Consider the following 19,406-nt stretch of genomic DNA (forward strand, 5'->3'; position numbering starts at 1 on the left):
GGCCCACTTCTCCAGCTTGTCCAGGTCCCTCTGGATGGCATCCCGTTCCTCTGGCGTGTCGACCGCACCGCTCAGCTTGGTGTCATCTGCAAACTTGCTGAGGGTGCACTCGATCCCACTGTCCGTGTCACTGATGAAGATATTAAACAGTACCGGTCCCAATATGGGCAGCAAACCCCACATTTTCCCCAACACGTGCCCCCGTATTAAAAGTTTTGAGAGCGCTGTGAATACCCTAAAGTCCCTAAAGCCGGGGGGTGTTCGGGTTAGTGAAGTGACCACTGGATGTCAGTGTTGCTTTAACCACAGACATCACGGCAGCCTGGCACCGGCAGCAGGCTGGACAGTCACCCCAGAAACACCCAGCACGTCAGCGTGGGCTACCGGGGTGTCGGGAATAAATCCACAGCGGCTTGTTTTCACTACACAGAAGTTTATTATGAAAGTTAAACATACAACACAAAAAGTAGCAAAAGCAATCTCGTAGCTTAAGGCAACTCTTACAGGAGATGAATTCAAGAAAGATGATGCAACTTCAGTTTAAATAGAAATTATGAAAAATATCAAATTGCATCAATAACTTAAAATGCACTTTAAAAAGTCTGCACTAACCAGCAGAGGGTAAGGGCTTGTGATCTTAATGCCAGCATTAAGATATCGGAAGCAGCAGAACGCTAAATGATGATAGGGAAAGTTCAGTATTTACACAAAGATAGCAACGTTAATATCCGATAGCATAATTTCCTGTGTACTCATGGTTTAAAACCACTGTCTGAAACGTTAGGAAAACCTTTTAAAATACATCTTCAGACTATTCCATCAAAAATACACAGATGGCAGAGAAGATCCAAGGCTAGGGATGCGTGTGGATGCGTGCGTGTCCCTTAAATAACTCACTGCAGAAACACTTCAGAAAAATTATTTCTTTGGGGGAAGAAGAGCAAGAAGAACACGTGGCCACAGAGTGAAAAAGGTTCTCTTTCAGGTGAATCACATTTAAATTGAAGTATCAAAATATTTCTATTTGATGACATTCTCACAGTTTACAGTTATTGACATTTTTAAGTGAATGTTAAATAGTCATATTATTAACATACAAAGATTCTCCTTCACATTGACATCTGCTTACGTTTTTGCAAGACCTCTTTTGCATCAATTGTTTTGCCATTGATGAGGAATGTAATGATCTCAATTGTAGAATTTAATAGAGATTTAACCGATCTAACGATACGGAGTTTCTACCTTCAAAATCATTCTTAAAATACTGAAGTCGGATCACCTATTTTAAAAAGGTATTTCAGTGACATTTTAATTACTCAGGCTGTACAGGAAGCACCACATTTTAACACAGCCAAAAGACATCACATTTCCAACCAATTTTCTTCAATATTGGATGCAATGAAAAGTTTGGAACAGGTCCGTTCACCATCACCCCAAATAAAACAAGGTAATTCACACAAATTAACTCATCCCAAATCTTACCCTGTTAGAAAATGCAACATATACTGCAATGTAGTCTTAATTTGCATAAGATTTAATAGAAGTGTCCTATGCACACAGTATGAGATTTTCTGCACACAACCTCATCTCAACTTTTCACCACTCAGCACAACTTTACAAAAAGCCTAAGATATAAAATATACTTAAAGCAGCTATCTTAAACATGATTTAATACATATCACCTTGGCAGCTGATCACTTTTGTTCCCAGTTTAACACGCTGTTGAATCTGATTGTAGAGTTGCAGTATCCCTTTTAAGAACTATTTAAAAAAATCCCTGAATAAAACAGAAGCCAGCCTGCGACTTCCTATGAGTTTCAGTGAAGTACTATATACAGGGGTATAATCACCACCCAAACTCACTTGATACAGAATAAAATCTAAGACAGATACTGGGGCAGAATGCATTAATGCATGAAAATATACATTTTAAAATTTTGCCATTTAAAAAGTGAAACCAATGAATTGTTAGCAGTGAAAAGAATACTGCAACTGTAACGTTTACAAACCCACAAAGGTTGAAAGCGGATTCCAACAGCTCTGATTCACTGGGTTTAGCTTGGAAATAATGCAAAATAATGTCAGCAGTTTTAAGAAGGTCTTGCAAATTTAGAAGAAAAGAAAACTGAAAGAAAGGTAAGAATGCGTATCTAAAATAAAGCAGGAGCACAATAAGGACAGTCAAAATTCCAAAAGCCCATATTAAAAAAAATTAAGCTTGGAATGCATTGGCTTCCAGCAGTTTACAAAAAAAAAACACCAAACCAAAAAAGAAGTTTTGAATCTGTAATATCTTGACCTATTTTTAAGTGACAATTTTTATTACAGTTGAGAAAAATGGTTTTATAGCTGCATAAGTTTCCATTTCACTAAAATAGTGCCAACAAAAATAAGTTTGCATAGAAAAACAAAATTTCAAATTGCCACTGGCTACATGCTTAAAATGGGAAATGCAGGTATTGTAACATAAACATAGTGCAAACCATGGCAGTTCATGGTGGTTTTGACTGCCGCAGGTCAGGAAACAGACCATAGTATACCCAGTTATCACAGTTTCTGGTCTTTTATTAAATCCTTTGCCAAGTAGAAGCAATGCACGTGTGCAGACCCATGGTACGCCTGCTGCTGTTGATTAACGTAGTTTGAGATCATCGCCGCTTCCTAGGTTAGAACCAGGACTAGGGTCTTGCTGTCTTCTTGCCTGCATTAATAAACGCATATTTACAATCAGAAAAATGATTTAGAAGTTATCAGTTTAGTTAATTTCTTTAGTGTATTAAGCACATGACTAAGACCATAGCCAATTCTAAGGCAGAAACTTTATATTTCAAACAGTAACCAAAGAATTAATTTTTAACATCAAAATCATTCTCTTTCCCCCTCAATTCAATAATCCCCCAGAATCAACAGGAATCTTAGAGGAGGGCTGTGGGCCCAGCCGTCGGGCACCGTCCTCTCTCTGGAGGGGCGGAGAGCTCTGGCGCTGCCTCTCCATCCAGCCTGGGGGCAGGAAGGCTGGCACTCTCGGGAGCGAGTGTGCGCGCACACACACACACGTGCACACTCAGACTGCCTCAGAGGCCCTCCTGCAGCCAGGCTGAAACGCTTCTTGACGTCACTAGCAATCAGCAAGAGACTTCCAGAATAGTTAGGCAACAATTTTGTCTCTTCTTCCAAAACACACGTTCTTTCCTGTGAAATTCCCTTCTGTTAACCTTTTCTGTAAGTGTTTTCAGGATCGAGATTTTGGGGAGAAAGGCTACAATGCAAGATGGCAGAGTATGTTACACCATTTCCAAATAAACCTCCCCTCGGTATTTTTATGTAGGAAACGTTTACTTTAGCTTTTTCTGGAATAGAGAGACTTATAACATGACAACCCACTAGCACCATTTAATCTATAGATTGACACACATTTTAACACTTCTTAAGAGTTGGGGGTTTACTGCAGCATACTTTTTTTCCCCCTTTGGTGCACCTGTAAAGTTAGCAATAATACGAAACAGAAAACTCTGGTACTTATGATTGCGCCCCTGTATTTAAAAAAAAGTAACATAAGTTCTCCTTTAAATAAATGACTCTGTTAAACAGTTTGAGTTGATGGCATTTTAAAGAGGAAATCAAGGATGGTCAGTCATAGTAATATCAGTCACAGTAGAAGACACTGCTATCTACTTTCTCTACCTGTACACAGGCAGGCTGCTTTCAAGTAGCACACACAAATGCTGCAGGTAAATACTTAAAAAATGTCAATATACTTAAATTTTAAAGCAATACTTCGATTCTGGGAACACCTAATATACGCTAGCTGGTTTTTAAGACATTTTAGTATCGATACTTTTACATAACATTTACCGAGTGAAAAGCTGGCACCTTGGCCTGTAACTATCATGCGACCCAAATAGTATCAGGGCCACATTCTCAGCTGGCGGAAGGCATCACTACACGAGCACTATTCAGTGTAGCTCTATTAGTTTCACCAGCTGCAATAACCTGCCACATTCAGTGCTTCAAAAAAATGCTCTCCAAAAAATGCAAAACAAGTGACTGCTTCCCTCCTTTGAAAGGCTTCTCGTATTTTGTTGAAAGAGGCGGGAACAGACTTACTGCAGGCAGTTGTACCACTGAAATATGCAGTTTAAGCAATTACCACGTTTACACGGTCACACTGAACAGTAAGAGTACTTCAACTAAACCGTGACTAACAGCGACACATGTGCTGCTCAGGTGTTCCCTGGGCTCTTCTGAGTCATATTTACTGACACAGAGGAAGCCTTCCCGCCAGCACGGCAGTTACCAGCTCACAGCGTGCTGCTTGTTCGCTCCCATACGAAACAGCAAGCGAGCCAAGTCTCTCAGCTCCCAAACCCTCTGGCACGTACTGCCAGCATCGTTTTCTCTAATTTAGACTTTTCTTTCTCTGTTCACTTCTTCCTCCCTCATCTACCATTCTTCTTGTCGGCCTAATTTTATGCTCCCAGTGCAACTGGTTAGCTTCACCCAAACAGAGAACTGTTGCTTCCTTCTCCTACTTAAATACAGATTTAAAGTTACGTTTTCCTTTCACGTGCAATGATCCCATTCTGATGCACACAGAGTTCATTCAATAAATCCTTCTAGTAATCAGCATGTTCCCAGTGAAGACAATTCCCTCCTGCACTTTCTTTAGTGGTTGTATTGCCATTATTGTTTTGGAAACACCCTCGCTATTTTAAATATCACAATTGCTACCTACTACATTTATGTATCCAGAACTGTTGTTGGTTCCAATTTAGGTATTTAGGGGTGAGATGATCTTCTCGCTCTGTTCTATCTGCACCAGTCATACTCTGACTGAAGGAAACAATCTGCTTTTCCTACACGCAGAAGAACTCTGAACATGACAACCAACACCACTGCTGGTGCACAAACCCACAGATTTCTCAGTAATCTTTCTGAGGAATCGCGTTAAAACAAACAGCTATAATCACATACGGCGCTGAAGATCTTAAGTGCTAAAGGGCGTATTCCTCTCAGCCCCTGAAGCAACTTTTGCAAACTGACCTCTTTGTAGAGATGCAGAATATTGGGAGATGGCATTTAATTGAGACTTTCACATTATTTCCAAAAGCCAAATCATTCAGCTTTGACTACCAAGATCACTGTGGAAAAGTTAACGAGGGAAAGCCTGCACTTTTTTTCTTCTTCAACGGAAAAGTAAACTGTGCTGTAAAGATTTTTCTTAATACAAAATGGTTGTTCAACAGGCTTAAATAGATACTTCCACGCTAGCGTAAGAGTTGTACGAGGATTAACAAAAGGATAACAGTTCCACTTTGTATACTTTTCTCCTATTGAACAGACTGTAACAAGATTTCTTCTGGTTTTAACTGCTGCCTTTTTCTTCTAAAAGGAAAGGCAGGCACGTGCCGTCTTTGAGAATTACCAAAATCTTACTTATACCAATCTAGTTACCAATTTTGTACTCGATAAACATTTTTACACTTAACTAGAAAAAAACCCCAGCCAGTTAATTGCTGCTATACTACTGCTCTAAAAAGCAACAGAGTTTCTTCTTCAGAAAACAAATCATATGCACAGCAATTTTATTGTCAAATTTCAGTGAAGACTCCAAGGTATGGGCATATGGTTGCATTTATGCTTTGCCTAAAGTGGCCTTTTCTTTCAAAACATATGAAAGAATTCACATGATTCGTGACCTCATTGCTACTTGTGGAGTTTGCAGAAGCCACTACTGAACAACTACCAGATTCGCCCTTTCAAGTGATATGCAGAAGGCTTGACAAATTACCCTCACATGTACCGAAAGCAGTCATTACAATATCTTACACTAGTATACGTGGATAAAGGTGTAATTTTGCATTTCAGTAAGTGAGGAATTTACACAAGCAACTGCAACATGTTGGAATGACAGCTCCGTCTCAGACGCCCTCCTTTACTTGTGCTGTACTACTATGCAAGAATACGTACACGTGAAACACGCTTATTCTATCAGTCACCATCCTGCCAAGGAGCATGTGCACAGTATGTAACAACTACAACTGTGCTTTACACGCTGTAAAAAAAATATGTAAAAGCACCATATATGTATGTATCTAAACAATAAAAACACTCATAAAAAGACAGGAGAAGTCACCTTGTATGTAGACAGCAAGCACACTGTAGAGCATCAGGCATTGGGTGGTATTTTTGTCCAGACAATGGGCAAAATACAGCTTTCATAAGAAATGCCACAAGATCCTTAACGCTCACTTGCAGAAGGAGTGTGACTACCAGTACGGTAGTATCTGGTAGTTCTCCTCAGTCTATTACAGGAAGCTAAAAGTTCCCTTTCACCGATGTAAAAATGACACTTTCCAGAATTCTCTCAAGTTGGGGTCTCGTACTCTCAGCATAGCTAATCAATCCTCTGAATTGCAGCATTTGCTGTAATTTTTGAAATGCATACCTTATGATGCCATGCAGAAGCATCAGAACTACTCTCAGTGAATAATGGGCTCAGCTTCTCAAAGATTAGGGAGACTTGCTTCAATTAAGAAAGATACATCTATCTTTGCCATTAGGAAATGGAATACTCTGCCATGAGTCATGCATCGTGAGTCATGAGAAAACAGTAGTTATTCATCTTATCTCAGCATATTTCATTTTTTCAGTCAAATGCTGATTTTAAGTTTGAAGGAGCACTACTTCCAATGTTATTCATCTGCTATTTAGTGGAAGGATCACAAATATTTGCTTGCGAGAAAAACTTGTAAGTAGTACCTAGATCCCACCACAGTTACAATTTTCTTAAAAACTAGTGTATTTTAACCAACGCTGCCAGGTTCCTTCCAAATATCCTGAAATTGAACAGTTAATGCGATGGACACGTAGGGAGTTTCAATACCCAAAAATACTTCGCACTCAGCTTTCAGCACATGAAGCCATGCAAATCTTCTGCAATACGGAAGGAATTATAACTGGCCACAAGTCATTTAAAACCTCTAACGTTGGAGATGGTATGATGACCGACTGAAAGAATTGCAGGAACGTATCTGGCAAAAAACGTTTCAAAGCCTCCTATAACATGCTATTCTAGACTTATTCACGCTGAACTCATAATGCTGATACCACAGGGGTAATAACATACTAACAAACAAGAGAATAGTTACTAACAAAATCATTTTGACTTGAGGGTAAACAAATGCAAAAAGTGTCCCCTGCAATACTCTTATGCCTATTCTCTCTTCAACCCTGTTACCTCTGAGCTTTCCCCAAGCCCAAATACAGGCTAACTGGTATAGGCTACAAGTCGTATCAAAAGAATGATGCAGCGATATCTGTATTGTATTTTCTTCTTAATAAATTAGATAGCTTTAAGTCATCAAATCATTAACTTCGAATTGTGACTCTTTTGGACAAGGATCAGGTTGGAGCATTTACACCTGTTACTGGGGCACTTAAGTAAAACAGATCTAAGAATAATAGCAGTTAAGGAAGGCGGAACAAGCAGTTCCTCCAGCAGCCAAGACAGCCAGACACCATCCTCCTCCTCCAGCCACTCAGTCCTGACCCATGCTGCAGCTGATCGTGCTTCCAAAAGTGCCAATAAAACTCCTTAAGCTGGCTTTGAGAAAGCCTATGTAACTACCCCCTTCCTGTGCATGTTCAGAGACCTGCAACATACCTAAGGAAACCAACTCCTTTTACCACACGAGTTCATCAGGAAAAGATAATGGAGTCCCACCGTGTGGTTTATACGATAGCTCTGAGAAAGCAGAACTGGGAAAGTTGGAGGTAAATTTAGTAAGGATGGACAGGGTTGCCATGAAGATGGCTCTCCTTTTCGACGAATCACAAAAGAAAAAAAACAGCAGGCAAAATTGGGACCTCTGAATATTAGGCAGTGAAGTCACAAGAACAACAATATGCACTGCATATATAACTTGGGCCACTGGTGAAGAGGAGGGGAGGAGGAGGGAGATAATTTGAAGAAGGGCTGTCACAAAGACTAGCCAAAATAAAGTCTCTCCGCGGACAACTCCACTGCAATTCTTTAATTGCATTCTGGCAACTCCATACTGCTGAAACAGACAGAGCACATGCATTATGTGCCTTGGCATCTGTCATCTATAATTTACTAAATAAGTGAAAAATCAGGCTATGTTATGAAAAACTAAACAGTGAACATTTGGATTCTCTTAGAAGGACTGTCAGCCTCCTGAAAAGGATTAAAAAAAACCCAACCCTAAGAACACATTGCAGATACTTTTCTAAAAAGCATACAACCACAGGACAAAAAAAAAAAAAAAAAAAAAAAAAAAAAAAAAAAAAAAAAAAAAAAAAAAAAAAAAAAAAAAAAAAAAAAAAAAAAAAAAAAAAAAAAAAAAAAAAAGACAAAAAACCCTAAGCACAACCCTAAGCACCCCCCCCCTCGCCCCGAAATAAAGGCAGCAATGCTCAGGAAAATGACTAGTTACAATCAAACACACCTCCGCATCAGTCCTGCTAACTGAGGCAGACCCACATCAAGAAAAGCAACAAACTGAAAGCTCTTCTCTGAGCTGCTGGTTAATAACAGCCTCTCCTGCAGAGATTTGAACTTGGTTAAAATGCTGGCCATGCCTCCACTTCAATTACCCTTAGTCAATAGAAGGGTAGGGGCGGGGAAACACAGCCTTCTCAGAATTAAAGTCAGCGAAACTCGGCCACTACAACATAGTAAGAATGACAGCTTATATACAGTAGAACTTCTTTGGTCACAGTTATAGCCTGATGAAGCACCCTGTACGCTTTCAGGGGGGCTTGAAAAGAGACTCTCCCTCTCAGTCTTTGCTTCTCAGAACAACTTTAGCTACAGCGGCAAAGGGACCCCATCATCACTACATACTGCACCTATAAGCTACTGGCAGTCAGTCGGGGATATGATTTTTACCACACTCCTAGCAGGTGTAGCTATCAGCGTGAGACTTTAGAGCCTAGATCCAGTCCCTGGAGTTGCTTTGTTTGCTGGCCGTAACATCCATTTTGCAATCACCTCACCTTTTCACTTGAACCTGGGAAGAAGTAGCCTTGATCTTTCTTAATTATAATGTCAAGTACCACTTAAATTATGCAAATAATGGAAAACAGTCTCTCAAATTTGGTAAGAGACCTGGTTGTTAGACTAAAGTCCTTGTAGAACGATTAGTGCTATGAACTCCATACCTGATGCTCTTTTTTATCCCTACATCCATTTTCATTGCCTTTTAAGCTCACTGAAAGTCAAAATAAACAATTTTCTTGACAAAGGCCATAGATAAAAATAATTTAGCCCCTACCTCCATCAAGATTTCGTTTCAAGCTTCCAACAGTCTACTTCCTAGAAACAGGGTACTCTTCACTAAAAACGCACGTCAATTGTGTTATATGCTGAGTCTGCTCTCCCACCACCAGCCGCTTGAGAGCTATAGAGCACGACCAGGCCAAGTAGCATAATTTGCTTACCAATCCTGATGCAAAGATTTCGGGCAAGAGGGTGCAACAGTCGCACCTTTGTTTAAAGGCCATCATGAAGCTACAGACTCTGGTACACCACCTCGGTAACTGGACTAAAGTCACAGCAAGCCAAGGATGGAAAATGCACGGCAAGAGTATAGCTCTTAAGAGCTTCAAGTACAGACTAAAATTTTTTACTTTTGTATGAAAACTTCTTTTCCAAGGGGAAAAAAGCTTGAAATGCTCCCTTTTAGAAAGTATTGTTTGAAGGCTGGTATAGAGGTTATAAATTTATAATTAATATTGATTGCCTCCAGACAGTATTCCTCTGTTGCTCAGCCCCTTTCTAACCTTCATTGACTGAAAGAAGACGCTTATATTACAGTATTCCCTGATTTGCAAGATTGATCTCCTCTCTACTACAGTCAGCATTGATTCTGTACAGCACAAATTGTTTTTCTGATATATGCATTCCATAGCACTTTTACACAAGTACCAGCTATTTAAAGTTCTTGTGAAACAATCTAGTTATAACATTACTGGCCTACTTGTACTGTACTTGCATTGTAGAACCTTTTGAGACAACGCATATTCACACACATACTTTAAAGCTTTTTTCTAAATTATGTTGTATTCACCCTGAATATAAACAGATCATATATATATATATGTATGCTCATTTATACACACACAAGCATACACCAAGTCTGCACTACCCACTGCATATGAAGAATTAACAGTTTGGGTTTCTTTCACATCCAAAAAGCTGTATTAAAGGTTATACTATTTTTGTATCATTGTCAGTTTGGAGAGTCCATACAATTAGTAATTAAATTCATTCCAGATTAATTTTTGAGGAAAAAAAACTTAAAAGTCAGAAAGTTTGATGAGAAAAAAAAAAAGAAGAGTCTTATTGGAATATTGTATTTTCTTCTGAAGCAAGTTATACTTGAGAAAAATACTTATAATTAGTTAGAGCATTTATCTACACTAGTAGTTTCATCTTAAATTCTTTTTTTTTTGTTGCTTTTCTTTGGTCTTTTGGTTTGTTTTGTTGGGTTTTTTTTTAAGAAAGAAGGGAGAATAACTTCACTGCCTAGAACCTTGGAAGAATAGGAAAGTTAGTCCTACTACGTGATTTTGTTTCAATTGTGAACTGTTTCCATTTCTGTAGCAAAATCCTGTTTTCTAAGAGCTCACAACTTCAGCACAATTAAATGAAATACATCTCTCCCATTTCAACTCACAATTCCCAACAAACAGCGAAAACGTGTAGAAACCTAGGGCAGGACTGAGTATTTAAAATTTAGGTAAATATTTACTCCAGCAATTTTTAAAGGGTGGGTTGGTGGGGTTTTTTGGTGCTTTGTATTGAGAGGGATTTCTAGTGGAAGAAACAAAAGTTTCAAGACGGGGGTTTTTAAAATGGGAATTTCATGCAGTTTCCTAAAATGGCTCTGCTTAGCCATTAATGTAATTCATATTTAGCACAAGACCACAAACAGACAGATTGCTAGACTAGACTGTTTCAGGGAAGAGCAAACCACTCTGTCTCTTTACTCACGGTGTTGCTAAAATAAAGAGCACAGCAGTAACACAGGAAATGAACACAAAATAGAAAAATACGACATTTCAAAAATACTGGTCAAACCAATTGTGCTGGAAACCCGAGAAGAGATCCAACCCACCCCTAGGTAAAGCAAGCAGTAGAACATCTTTAGCTAAGTTCAAGAGCAACAGAGTAGGACAAACTGTGCATTCAAATAGATCACTTCAATTGTGAAGTTATAGTTTGCCTACGCAAAACAAACCTTCACAAAAAAAACCAACCTATCCGAACACAGCAACTCACAAGATAACCTCTTCTCTTTATCCATCCCCTTGCTGAAAATCCACCGCTTCTGCTCCAGTGAAAAGGTGGCAGGAGGCACCCGCTTGCTGCTTTTCTGGACTGAACACAGGCCATTATTTTCAATGTATTCTCATTTCACCAACTGGGGGCTGTTTATATCTCTCAAAGTCATTCTGGAGAGTGCAACGCATTTTGCACCATGCTACTATGGCCAGACACTGAATAAAAAGCAAAAGTTTTTACTGGAAGATTCAAGCACGTCTAGACAGCAACTTCACAGTAATTTCTGCAGAACACTTCTATCCTAACACTGGACTCTGGTATGGTTTCAGTATGAATGACCAAACAGAAGAAAACACTAGTATTGACTCTCTCGACCAAGACACGAGGGGATAAAGAGGTAGTGAAAATTAGGCATCTGCCTCACTGATATCCCTTCAGTCTCCTCGCTCTCTTCTATCAGTTTGGCAAAGGGAAACATACAAATACTTCAAGTTCATATACCTGTTCAATGGCATGAATTCCAGGATACACCCCTAAAGTAACAGCCTTGGACCAAGTTCCCCGTGGTGTGGTACTTGCTCATGGAAAGAGAACTTTGCCTTCGACTGGTATGAAGCCATTAAATAGTGCGAGTTTGCCAAGCAGCTCAGTGCTCCTAACCTCATGAAGCTTCATACAATCATTTATTTTTACAATAGTCTTTAACTGGGGATAAAGTCTTTCTTCACGTGTATCATTAAACATTTACTGTCTCAGCATTCCGACATTTTTGTAAGAGTGAAAGCCATTGGAATACATTATTAATTTTGAAGGCATTAATTAAAAACACTCACTGACTTCAAAAGCATCTTTGAAACAAAAGAATCCTGAACAGCGAGGCAGCATTTGCGGTATCCGATGTGATCAAGCTACGTAAGTTGATAAACAAACCAAAAAGCATCTTGTATTCAAAACTGAAACTATGTTAAAAATGTAACAGAATGCAGTTCAACTCAAAGGCACTTAAAAACTTCAATGAAAATTCCTAAATCCACTCACACCCTATTTACATTAGAGGAATGCTGTAATTGCACAAAAATGTGATCACTTTGGAAATTCAAGCACAATCTACCAACCACTACCGATTCTGCCCTCAGATGCAAAGAACATGTTCATTAAAATAGAGATATGTTGTGCTAATGAAGTCATCAACGGAAGGGATACTATGTGATGAAAGGAAGGCAAACAAACCTGACAGCACTCCAAGCGGTTGTTCTGTTGGTGGGGTTTTTTTTATTGGTTGGTTGGGGTTTTTTTAGGATACTTAAAAATGATGATTGATATAGCAATTATTCTTAAATTGCTACTGCACTTGCTATTCCCCCCCCCGCTTCAAAGTATCATTTTTAGGATACTTAAAAATGATGATTGATATAGCAATTATTCTTAAATTGCTACTGCACTTGCTATTCCCCCCCCCTTCAAAGTATCACCATTCTAATATCCAACTGCCCCACATACAACATTTTAACTGTTTTCAACAACCTTCGCTGATCCCTCCTAGGCAAGGATATACCACTTTGTTTTAAAAGTCTACAGAGAGACTTAGAATAGGGAATCTTTTCTACACGGAAAGCTGTATAAATAAAGAACTGAATCTGATCATTTTCATATGCTGCCAGGCTTTTGATGGATTAATGTTTCCAAAGAGCTGGCGCCTCTGTTTTGGGTAGGAGCGGGTGGAATATTGCAGGATTCCCCTTTCCTCCCCCACTGAAGCAGAATCTGGTCTCTATTAAAGGCATTTCAGCTGTAATTCTACTGTCTGAAATATCCTGATTTTATACAGTGTTGCAATTCCTAAACCAATCATTAACACCGATGAGATCCTGTTCCAGGTCTGGCAATTCCAAGTTTTACTCTCCATGCCAAGCTTAGCAGGAAAGAAAAACTTTAAGTTGCGGTAATGATGAAAGGTGTATAGATATCATATTGAAAAGATTATGCTGAGGGGATCTTCATCTGTGTGTAGCGTAACATACATAAAAATTCACTCAGCACACTTAGAACCCACCTTTCCTAGCTGGCCTATAAAAACCTTCAAGTACCATCTCTGTAGTGCAACCACAGATAATATTTGACCTATTCAAATTACACCGACAGTACACGATACAGCTTGGACTAACGTTTTTATAGCTGTCAGCAATGCAACAGTCAGAAGGGCGCAACTGACAAACCGTGTTTCCAAGCTGACCGAGCATGAGAGCACCGGAAAATTCGACACAGGCCATAAACACAACAAACATGGGAATGCGCATTTACGCATTACTTCCTATTGAGAATTCTATATGATGACCATGAGCACCTTATGTAAGTGCTTACTGATTAAAGTTCATTTGATTCTGCCTGAAGGCTGCATTAGAATACAACTGGAGTGAAAGTCAGGGAAACAATGAATGGTTTGGAAACCTGACTGCTCCCCAGGAATGCACTGTAAGTCTACCTCCGCTCTCTCCCCTGCCCCACCCCAAAAGATCCCGATTTTTATGCAGTCCTAAGATCCAGAGTGCAAAAGCTCATCTGTAAACATTCCAGATATGTGGTGGCCAGGACACCTTCCCCCAAACACACAAATGAAAACTGAAATGTAAAAACCAGTTATAGAACTACAAGTAATTGAGGCAAAGATCTCTTGGTTATACATATTAAACATGCACAGTAAAATAAAAAATAAAATATGCATAACAAAACATATTGCAATTATTAAAAACCTGTATTTGATATCACGTAAGTTTGAAGTACCTTTGACAATGTTTTTCATTCTGCTTTAACATATTTCAAGTCAGTATTTTTTCCTTTTCTTCCTTTCTGTAGGTGATCTATGCCAGCGCTTTAGAGCTGGGACAATGACTATTGCTGTTTTAAGAGAAAATGGGTACTGGCAGCTAATAAGGACACCATTTAATAACAACTGCCTGCTGTCTTATTAAAAGCAAGAGCCTTTTCAGAAGTTATTGAATCCAGTTCCTGCAGCTGGCCAGGGACGTTGCTTTTTGTGTCTCAGTGTCACAAGTTTTGATGTCTGTCATGAAGCCCCAGATGCTTGGTATCACCTCAATCTCACTGTTAATTGAAAGAGTTTTTGTGCATCCCAGCTGCAAATAAGTGTTTTCTACACTTGGAGGAAAGAGTAAGTCTCACAGAACTCCAGAAGTTATTTCAGGAAGCCTCATTCTTTTTAAACCTTCAGCATTCAGTAAGCACGCGGCTTCTCTGTAATAACACGAGTGGGGAAGAAGGGAACAGTAAAGGAAAATAAATCAAGAAAAGCTTGAAGTAAATTAAGGTCAAGGACATATGGCCAGGCTTAAAAGTTCCTACTGTGTTGTCAAAATTAAGGCAGGCTGCCACAGACCTTCATGAACAGCTTTAAGTTAATTCTACCTTCCTTTTGAACTGAACTTAGAAGCAGGTTCCAGCTATGCTGTGACAGAGACAGAACGATTCAGGTAATCTAGCTGTTGCTCCAAGGGTCCAGTGGTAGTGAGGCCCCCAAGGCAAGGATTTTACTTTGCTACAGCTGACATCTGACCTGGCTACATCAGTGTTTGCCAGGAGACGCACACCAGCCATCCCTTCAAAGTGAGAGATTATTCTCTGCATCTGCCTCTTCCCCCCTCATTCTTGTGCTCAGTGTCTTCCATTTGTACTCGGAAGGGAAGAGAGTCTGTCTAATCATCTCAATTATCAGTAAGGATGCCAGAAGAAAAGCAGCTTAGCAGTAACAATAATTTTCTAAAAACCTGAGAAGCAGCAGATTGATCACATTTGATTATAGTAAAGTCAGGCTGTACTGATGAAGCAGGAAGTAGGAAACAGTAAGGGAAAAATTCAAAGTGTTTCTGTTTTCTCCCTATTCTCTGCCTGACCTACAGCCTGCCTTAACTTGCCAACTCTCCTTATGTATTACTCGTCCTCTTACAGCTCTTGCCTTTCTGACATCTCAGAGCAGCTGGTTTCCATTCCCTTTTCTGGCTCCTCTTTTCTTGATCCCAGTAATTTCTGCTCTCATCAAGAAAGAACAAGATTCAAGACTGTGGGGCCCTAAAGAAGCAGAGATCAAGATAGGGGGAACTACACCAGTGAAACAGAGGAGTAAGACTCCCTGCCAGTAAGAAAAAGGTGAGGGAGAACTAAAACTAGCCTGTACAAGAAAGCAGACCGTGGCATCCGATTAAATTCACTGGTAATGTTTCCCACAACATGGGATAGATAGAAAATTACGTGCCTGCAGCTCCCAAAGCCTCTCCTGTGTTCATGAGAAATGCATGGGGCAAAAGATCCCTCTCTCTGCTATTAAAGTATCTTTTGCAAGAGATATGGCAGCTCTGTGAACAAATGTACCCTTACAGCTTAAGTACCAACACAAAAGGCCATCTACAGAAAGGAAAAAAGGATAAAAAAAATTCAGAGATTTTTTATAAAAACTTCAAAAACTTGAAATTCATTTTACGAGAGTTAAAAACAATGCGTTTTGCAATTTTTATATGACAACATCGAACAGCAAACAGAAAATACACAACATTGTACAAACAGACAAATAAATGGAAACAATCTAAAGTTTTGGGAAAGTACTAACCAGTTACTGACAGCAGCTGTGAAACCCTCACCTCCATTTCCTCCCGATGAGACCTGTCTCTATCCTCGAATTCACGAGTTCTTCGCCGAGCTTCTTCAAAGGCTTGTTGTGCCAATGCATCCTCCTGCTACCAAACCAGATGACACAGAGTGACACAAAAGGCTACCCTCGTTTCCACCAGATCACATTTCTTTTGAATATTAGGGATCGCTTGGCAGCAAAGACAAGTATGTCCTACAGAATCTGCTAGAACACAGATGAGTTCCAGCAAATGCCGATATAGGTTAATGAAATAATACTCACCTTCATCAATGCAGTAGAGAGAACCAAAGATGCAACACAGCTACTACTAAAATACATTTTCAAAGAACAACTGCTTTTGAAAAGTAGTTTAAAAAGGTGCTTTTTTTTTAAAAGCTAGGAATTCTTAAAAGTTATATGAAAGAGGCAATACATTTTATCCTCCTTATAAACGTCATTTTGAAGACAGTACTCAGGTATATCTAGAGTTCACTAGCATCATTATATAATGGTAATTTAATTCTCTGTCACTGAAAAAAAAGTATTATCTAAGTTACAAACCAAATAAATCCTCCATTTTATCAAAAGCTGCTGAAGGTGCATTAGTATGAACGTTCATAATTCTTATGTATCATTTAAATTATTTAAACTTAGATACATGAGAAAGTGCAAAGCAGAAGTTATTCCCCCACTAATTTGTACACATTCACATACAATGCAGAAGAAACCTGCACGTTTTCAACAGCCCCGTTGTTTTATTTTCAACAGTGGCTTATGCACAGGAATAGATTTAAAAAAAATCCTTTGAATCATATTTTCTGTTAGAAAAGGTTTTAAATAAAGTGTTATTAATATGTAAGCCATTATTAAATGGGTTACAAATTATTTCTCTTAAAGAGACCTTTTACCACATATTTTGCTCAGAATGAAAACAGATGGCTCTGTTCCCCACCAGAGACTTAAAACGTTCCGAATGGAGGAGTCAAGTCTAAAGAGGTTCCACAAAACAGTGAGGGATAAACTATATTGCTCTCCCCTCCCGCCCCAGCTATAATTACTACTAACTCTGCTTATGGTTCCCACATACACACAAATGTTATTTTCAAGACGATAGATTAAAAAAAAAAATCCTAACCTTGCCTGTTAGAGGACAAAAACATGTTGAGAACCCAACTAAATTTTAATATACCAAGGGATTAAGCACATAAATTTTTTCATTTAAGAAAAAGCATCTCAGAGAATGTTAAATTGCTTTTTTTGCCATGGGCACAATCATGCACCCTGAAGCTACTTTGTGAAATGATGTGAATGAGTGCCCCTCGTGGCCTAACACAGTTAAATACAAACATCTGTCAATCAATAACTCCACACAGGCAGGTCCCCAGAAAGCCATGGTGAAAGGCAGTGTTTAAAGCTGCCAATAAGATAACGTTTTAACACTACCTACTATTTTTAAAAGTAGAATTTGGCCCTTTATCTTGATGTTCATGCAATGCATAGCAACCAAGGTCAGACAGTGGAAAGTAAGTTTGTTCTTAATATAATGCAGAGATAGAGATAAAATAGATAAGCTTGTCTCCCAGATGACTACAGAAAAGCTGCCTTATTTCTAATTTACAAAAGCTAGGTATGTCTTTATTACCCCCTTTTTTTTTTTTAAACAGACTTAAATAAAATCAGATTTTTTTGATTTTTTTTATAAAAGATTTTTGCATTTTGCCATCATTTAAAGTGGTCATGAAATAAATGGCTAACATATAGCCTCAGCCACAATATTTTAAAGAAATGGTCATAACCAAAAGAAACTAAATTAGAAGTTCATAGGAAAAGAATCAGTATGTTGACATCCAGAATGAACACATGTTGACAGCTGAAACACTGGTTGACTAATGTCTGCAAAGGGGGGTGGGAATCATCAGAACTTATTTTAAGTAAAAAAAATTCTGCTCTACTGCTGGTGATGTGTTATAACAGAAATTAACAAACATCTCAGGATCTCGTACAACAGGAATTTAACAAGCTTTTTTTCAAATGTCACTCAAATCTAGTAATTATAGCCTAGTGAATTTGGCTGTGTGAAACCCAATCATTTATCCATCTTAGTTTTAATCAATAAAAATGCTCCTGGTATGAATCTACTAAGAAAAAGAAGAATAAGCAAAGCAGGAGCCATATCAACATGAGAACAGAACAAAACAAACACCCCAACCCAGAAAAACAAAAAAAAAAAAAAGAGAAGCTTAAACAGCTTAAACACCCCCCCACTCATACACATACCCCCCCAAGCAGCTCGGTCGGAAAAGACTTTGTGAGAACAACCATTTATAGGTACCAAATCTACACAGCAAGAATGCTCTATTACAGAAGAGATAGAAAAGTAACAACCATTTATAGGTACCGAATCTACACAGCAAGAATGCTCTATTACAGAAGAGATACAAAAGTACTGAAGACTGAAGCAGTCTTTTAATGACACTCAGGGTAAATATCAAACCCAGGGAAATTTCAGCCCCAAATGGGGAAGATACTCAAGCATGTATGTAGAGCTTTGTATGTGTTAGTCCACTGAAGTCTGAACAAACAGCTGAATCAGGGCCTCCAGTAAAAAAAGTAAGACGGCTTAGTAGTAAGACATTAATAGGCTATGAATTAAATAAAAAGAACACTAGCTTAAAAGTTACAATTAAAGTACTTTACTGTTATGCATGTGGTTTTTCTTCCTAAAATATTTTTGACCTGGTGAAGGATAGTGTCATTTCCAAAGTGTGGCAGCAAAGAAGAATTTTATCCGATCCCGGTATTACTTAGTAAGAAGCAGTAAGAGACAGGAAAATGCAAGAGCGTTACATTTGTGTAAGGCAGGCCTTCCAGAAAATGGAAGTAAGGGGGGGGTGGTGGTGAATGCCAACAGGACCTCTTACTACAAAAGACAGTGGGTACCACAGGCACTACGCTGCACAGTATGAGGCACTTAAACCCGTTCTGACACCAGTGTTATTCTGGGATCAAAGTCAGCAGTTAGGTCAATTGCCACTAGCAATTATTAAAACAGTTTTAAAAAAAGGAAGCAAAGTGACAGATACAGGAAAAAGGAAACTGAAAAATGTAAAAGATTGCCCAAATGTTTAGAATAGTAACAAATACATACATAAAAGACAATGCCACATCAAGGGTGCAGCTACTTCTCTGTGTCTGTATAGTGCCTTACAACACCAGTAACTCTTAGGTACTGCTACTACTGTAGCAAATAAGATGCCCAATGACCTCCTCGTAATTGCTGAGAAGCACAAACTGAAAACAAATTACACACCTGTAACTGAGTGCAAACATACCTCTGGTAGATCCACATTGTGTAATACCCCCAGCTCAGCACCCTGTACTCAAAACTCAAGAAAGCACTGACACCTGACAGCGTGCATACATTCCCTCCCCCCAAAAAAAAAAAAAAAAAAAAAA

At 38.9% G+C, this 19,406-nt stretch overlaps 1 protein-coding gene across 1 annotated transcript in view; it reads right to left on the minus strand.

The window, feature by feature from the left end:
* Positions 1–415: 415 nt before the first annotated feature.
* Positions 416–19,406, minus strand: part of CBFB (core-binding factor beta subunit) — a 40,848-nt gene continuing 21,857 nt past the window's right edge. The window contains exons 4-5 of the mRNA XM_009276794.2: positions 15,930–16,056; positions 416–2,701 (exon numbers count right to left, since the gene is read on the minus strand). Of these exons, the coding sequence (XP_009275069.1) occupies positions 2,679–2,701; positions 15,930–16,056 (150 nt within the window). The 3' untranslated portion in view covers positions 416–2,678. The remainder of the gene's footprint in view (positions 2,702–15,929; positions 16,057–19,406) is intronic.

Source organism: Aptenodytes forsteri, unplaced genomic scaffold, assembly GCF_000699145.1.
Source record: "Aptenodytes forsteri isolate BGI_AS27 unplaced genomic scaffold, ASM69914v1 Scaffold33, whole genome shotgun sequence".
Lineage (NCBI taxonomy): Eukaryota > Metazoa > Chordata > Aves > Sphenisciformes > Spheniscidae > Aptenodytes > Aptenodytes forsteri.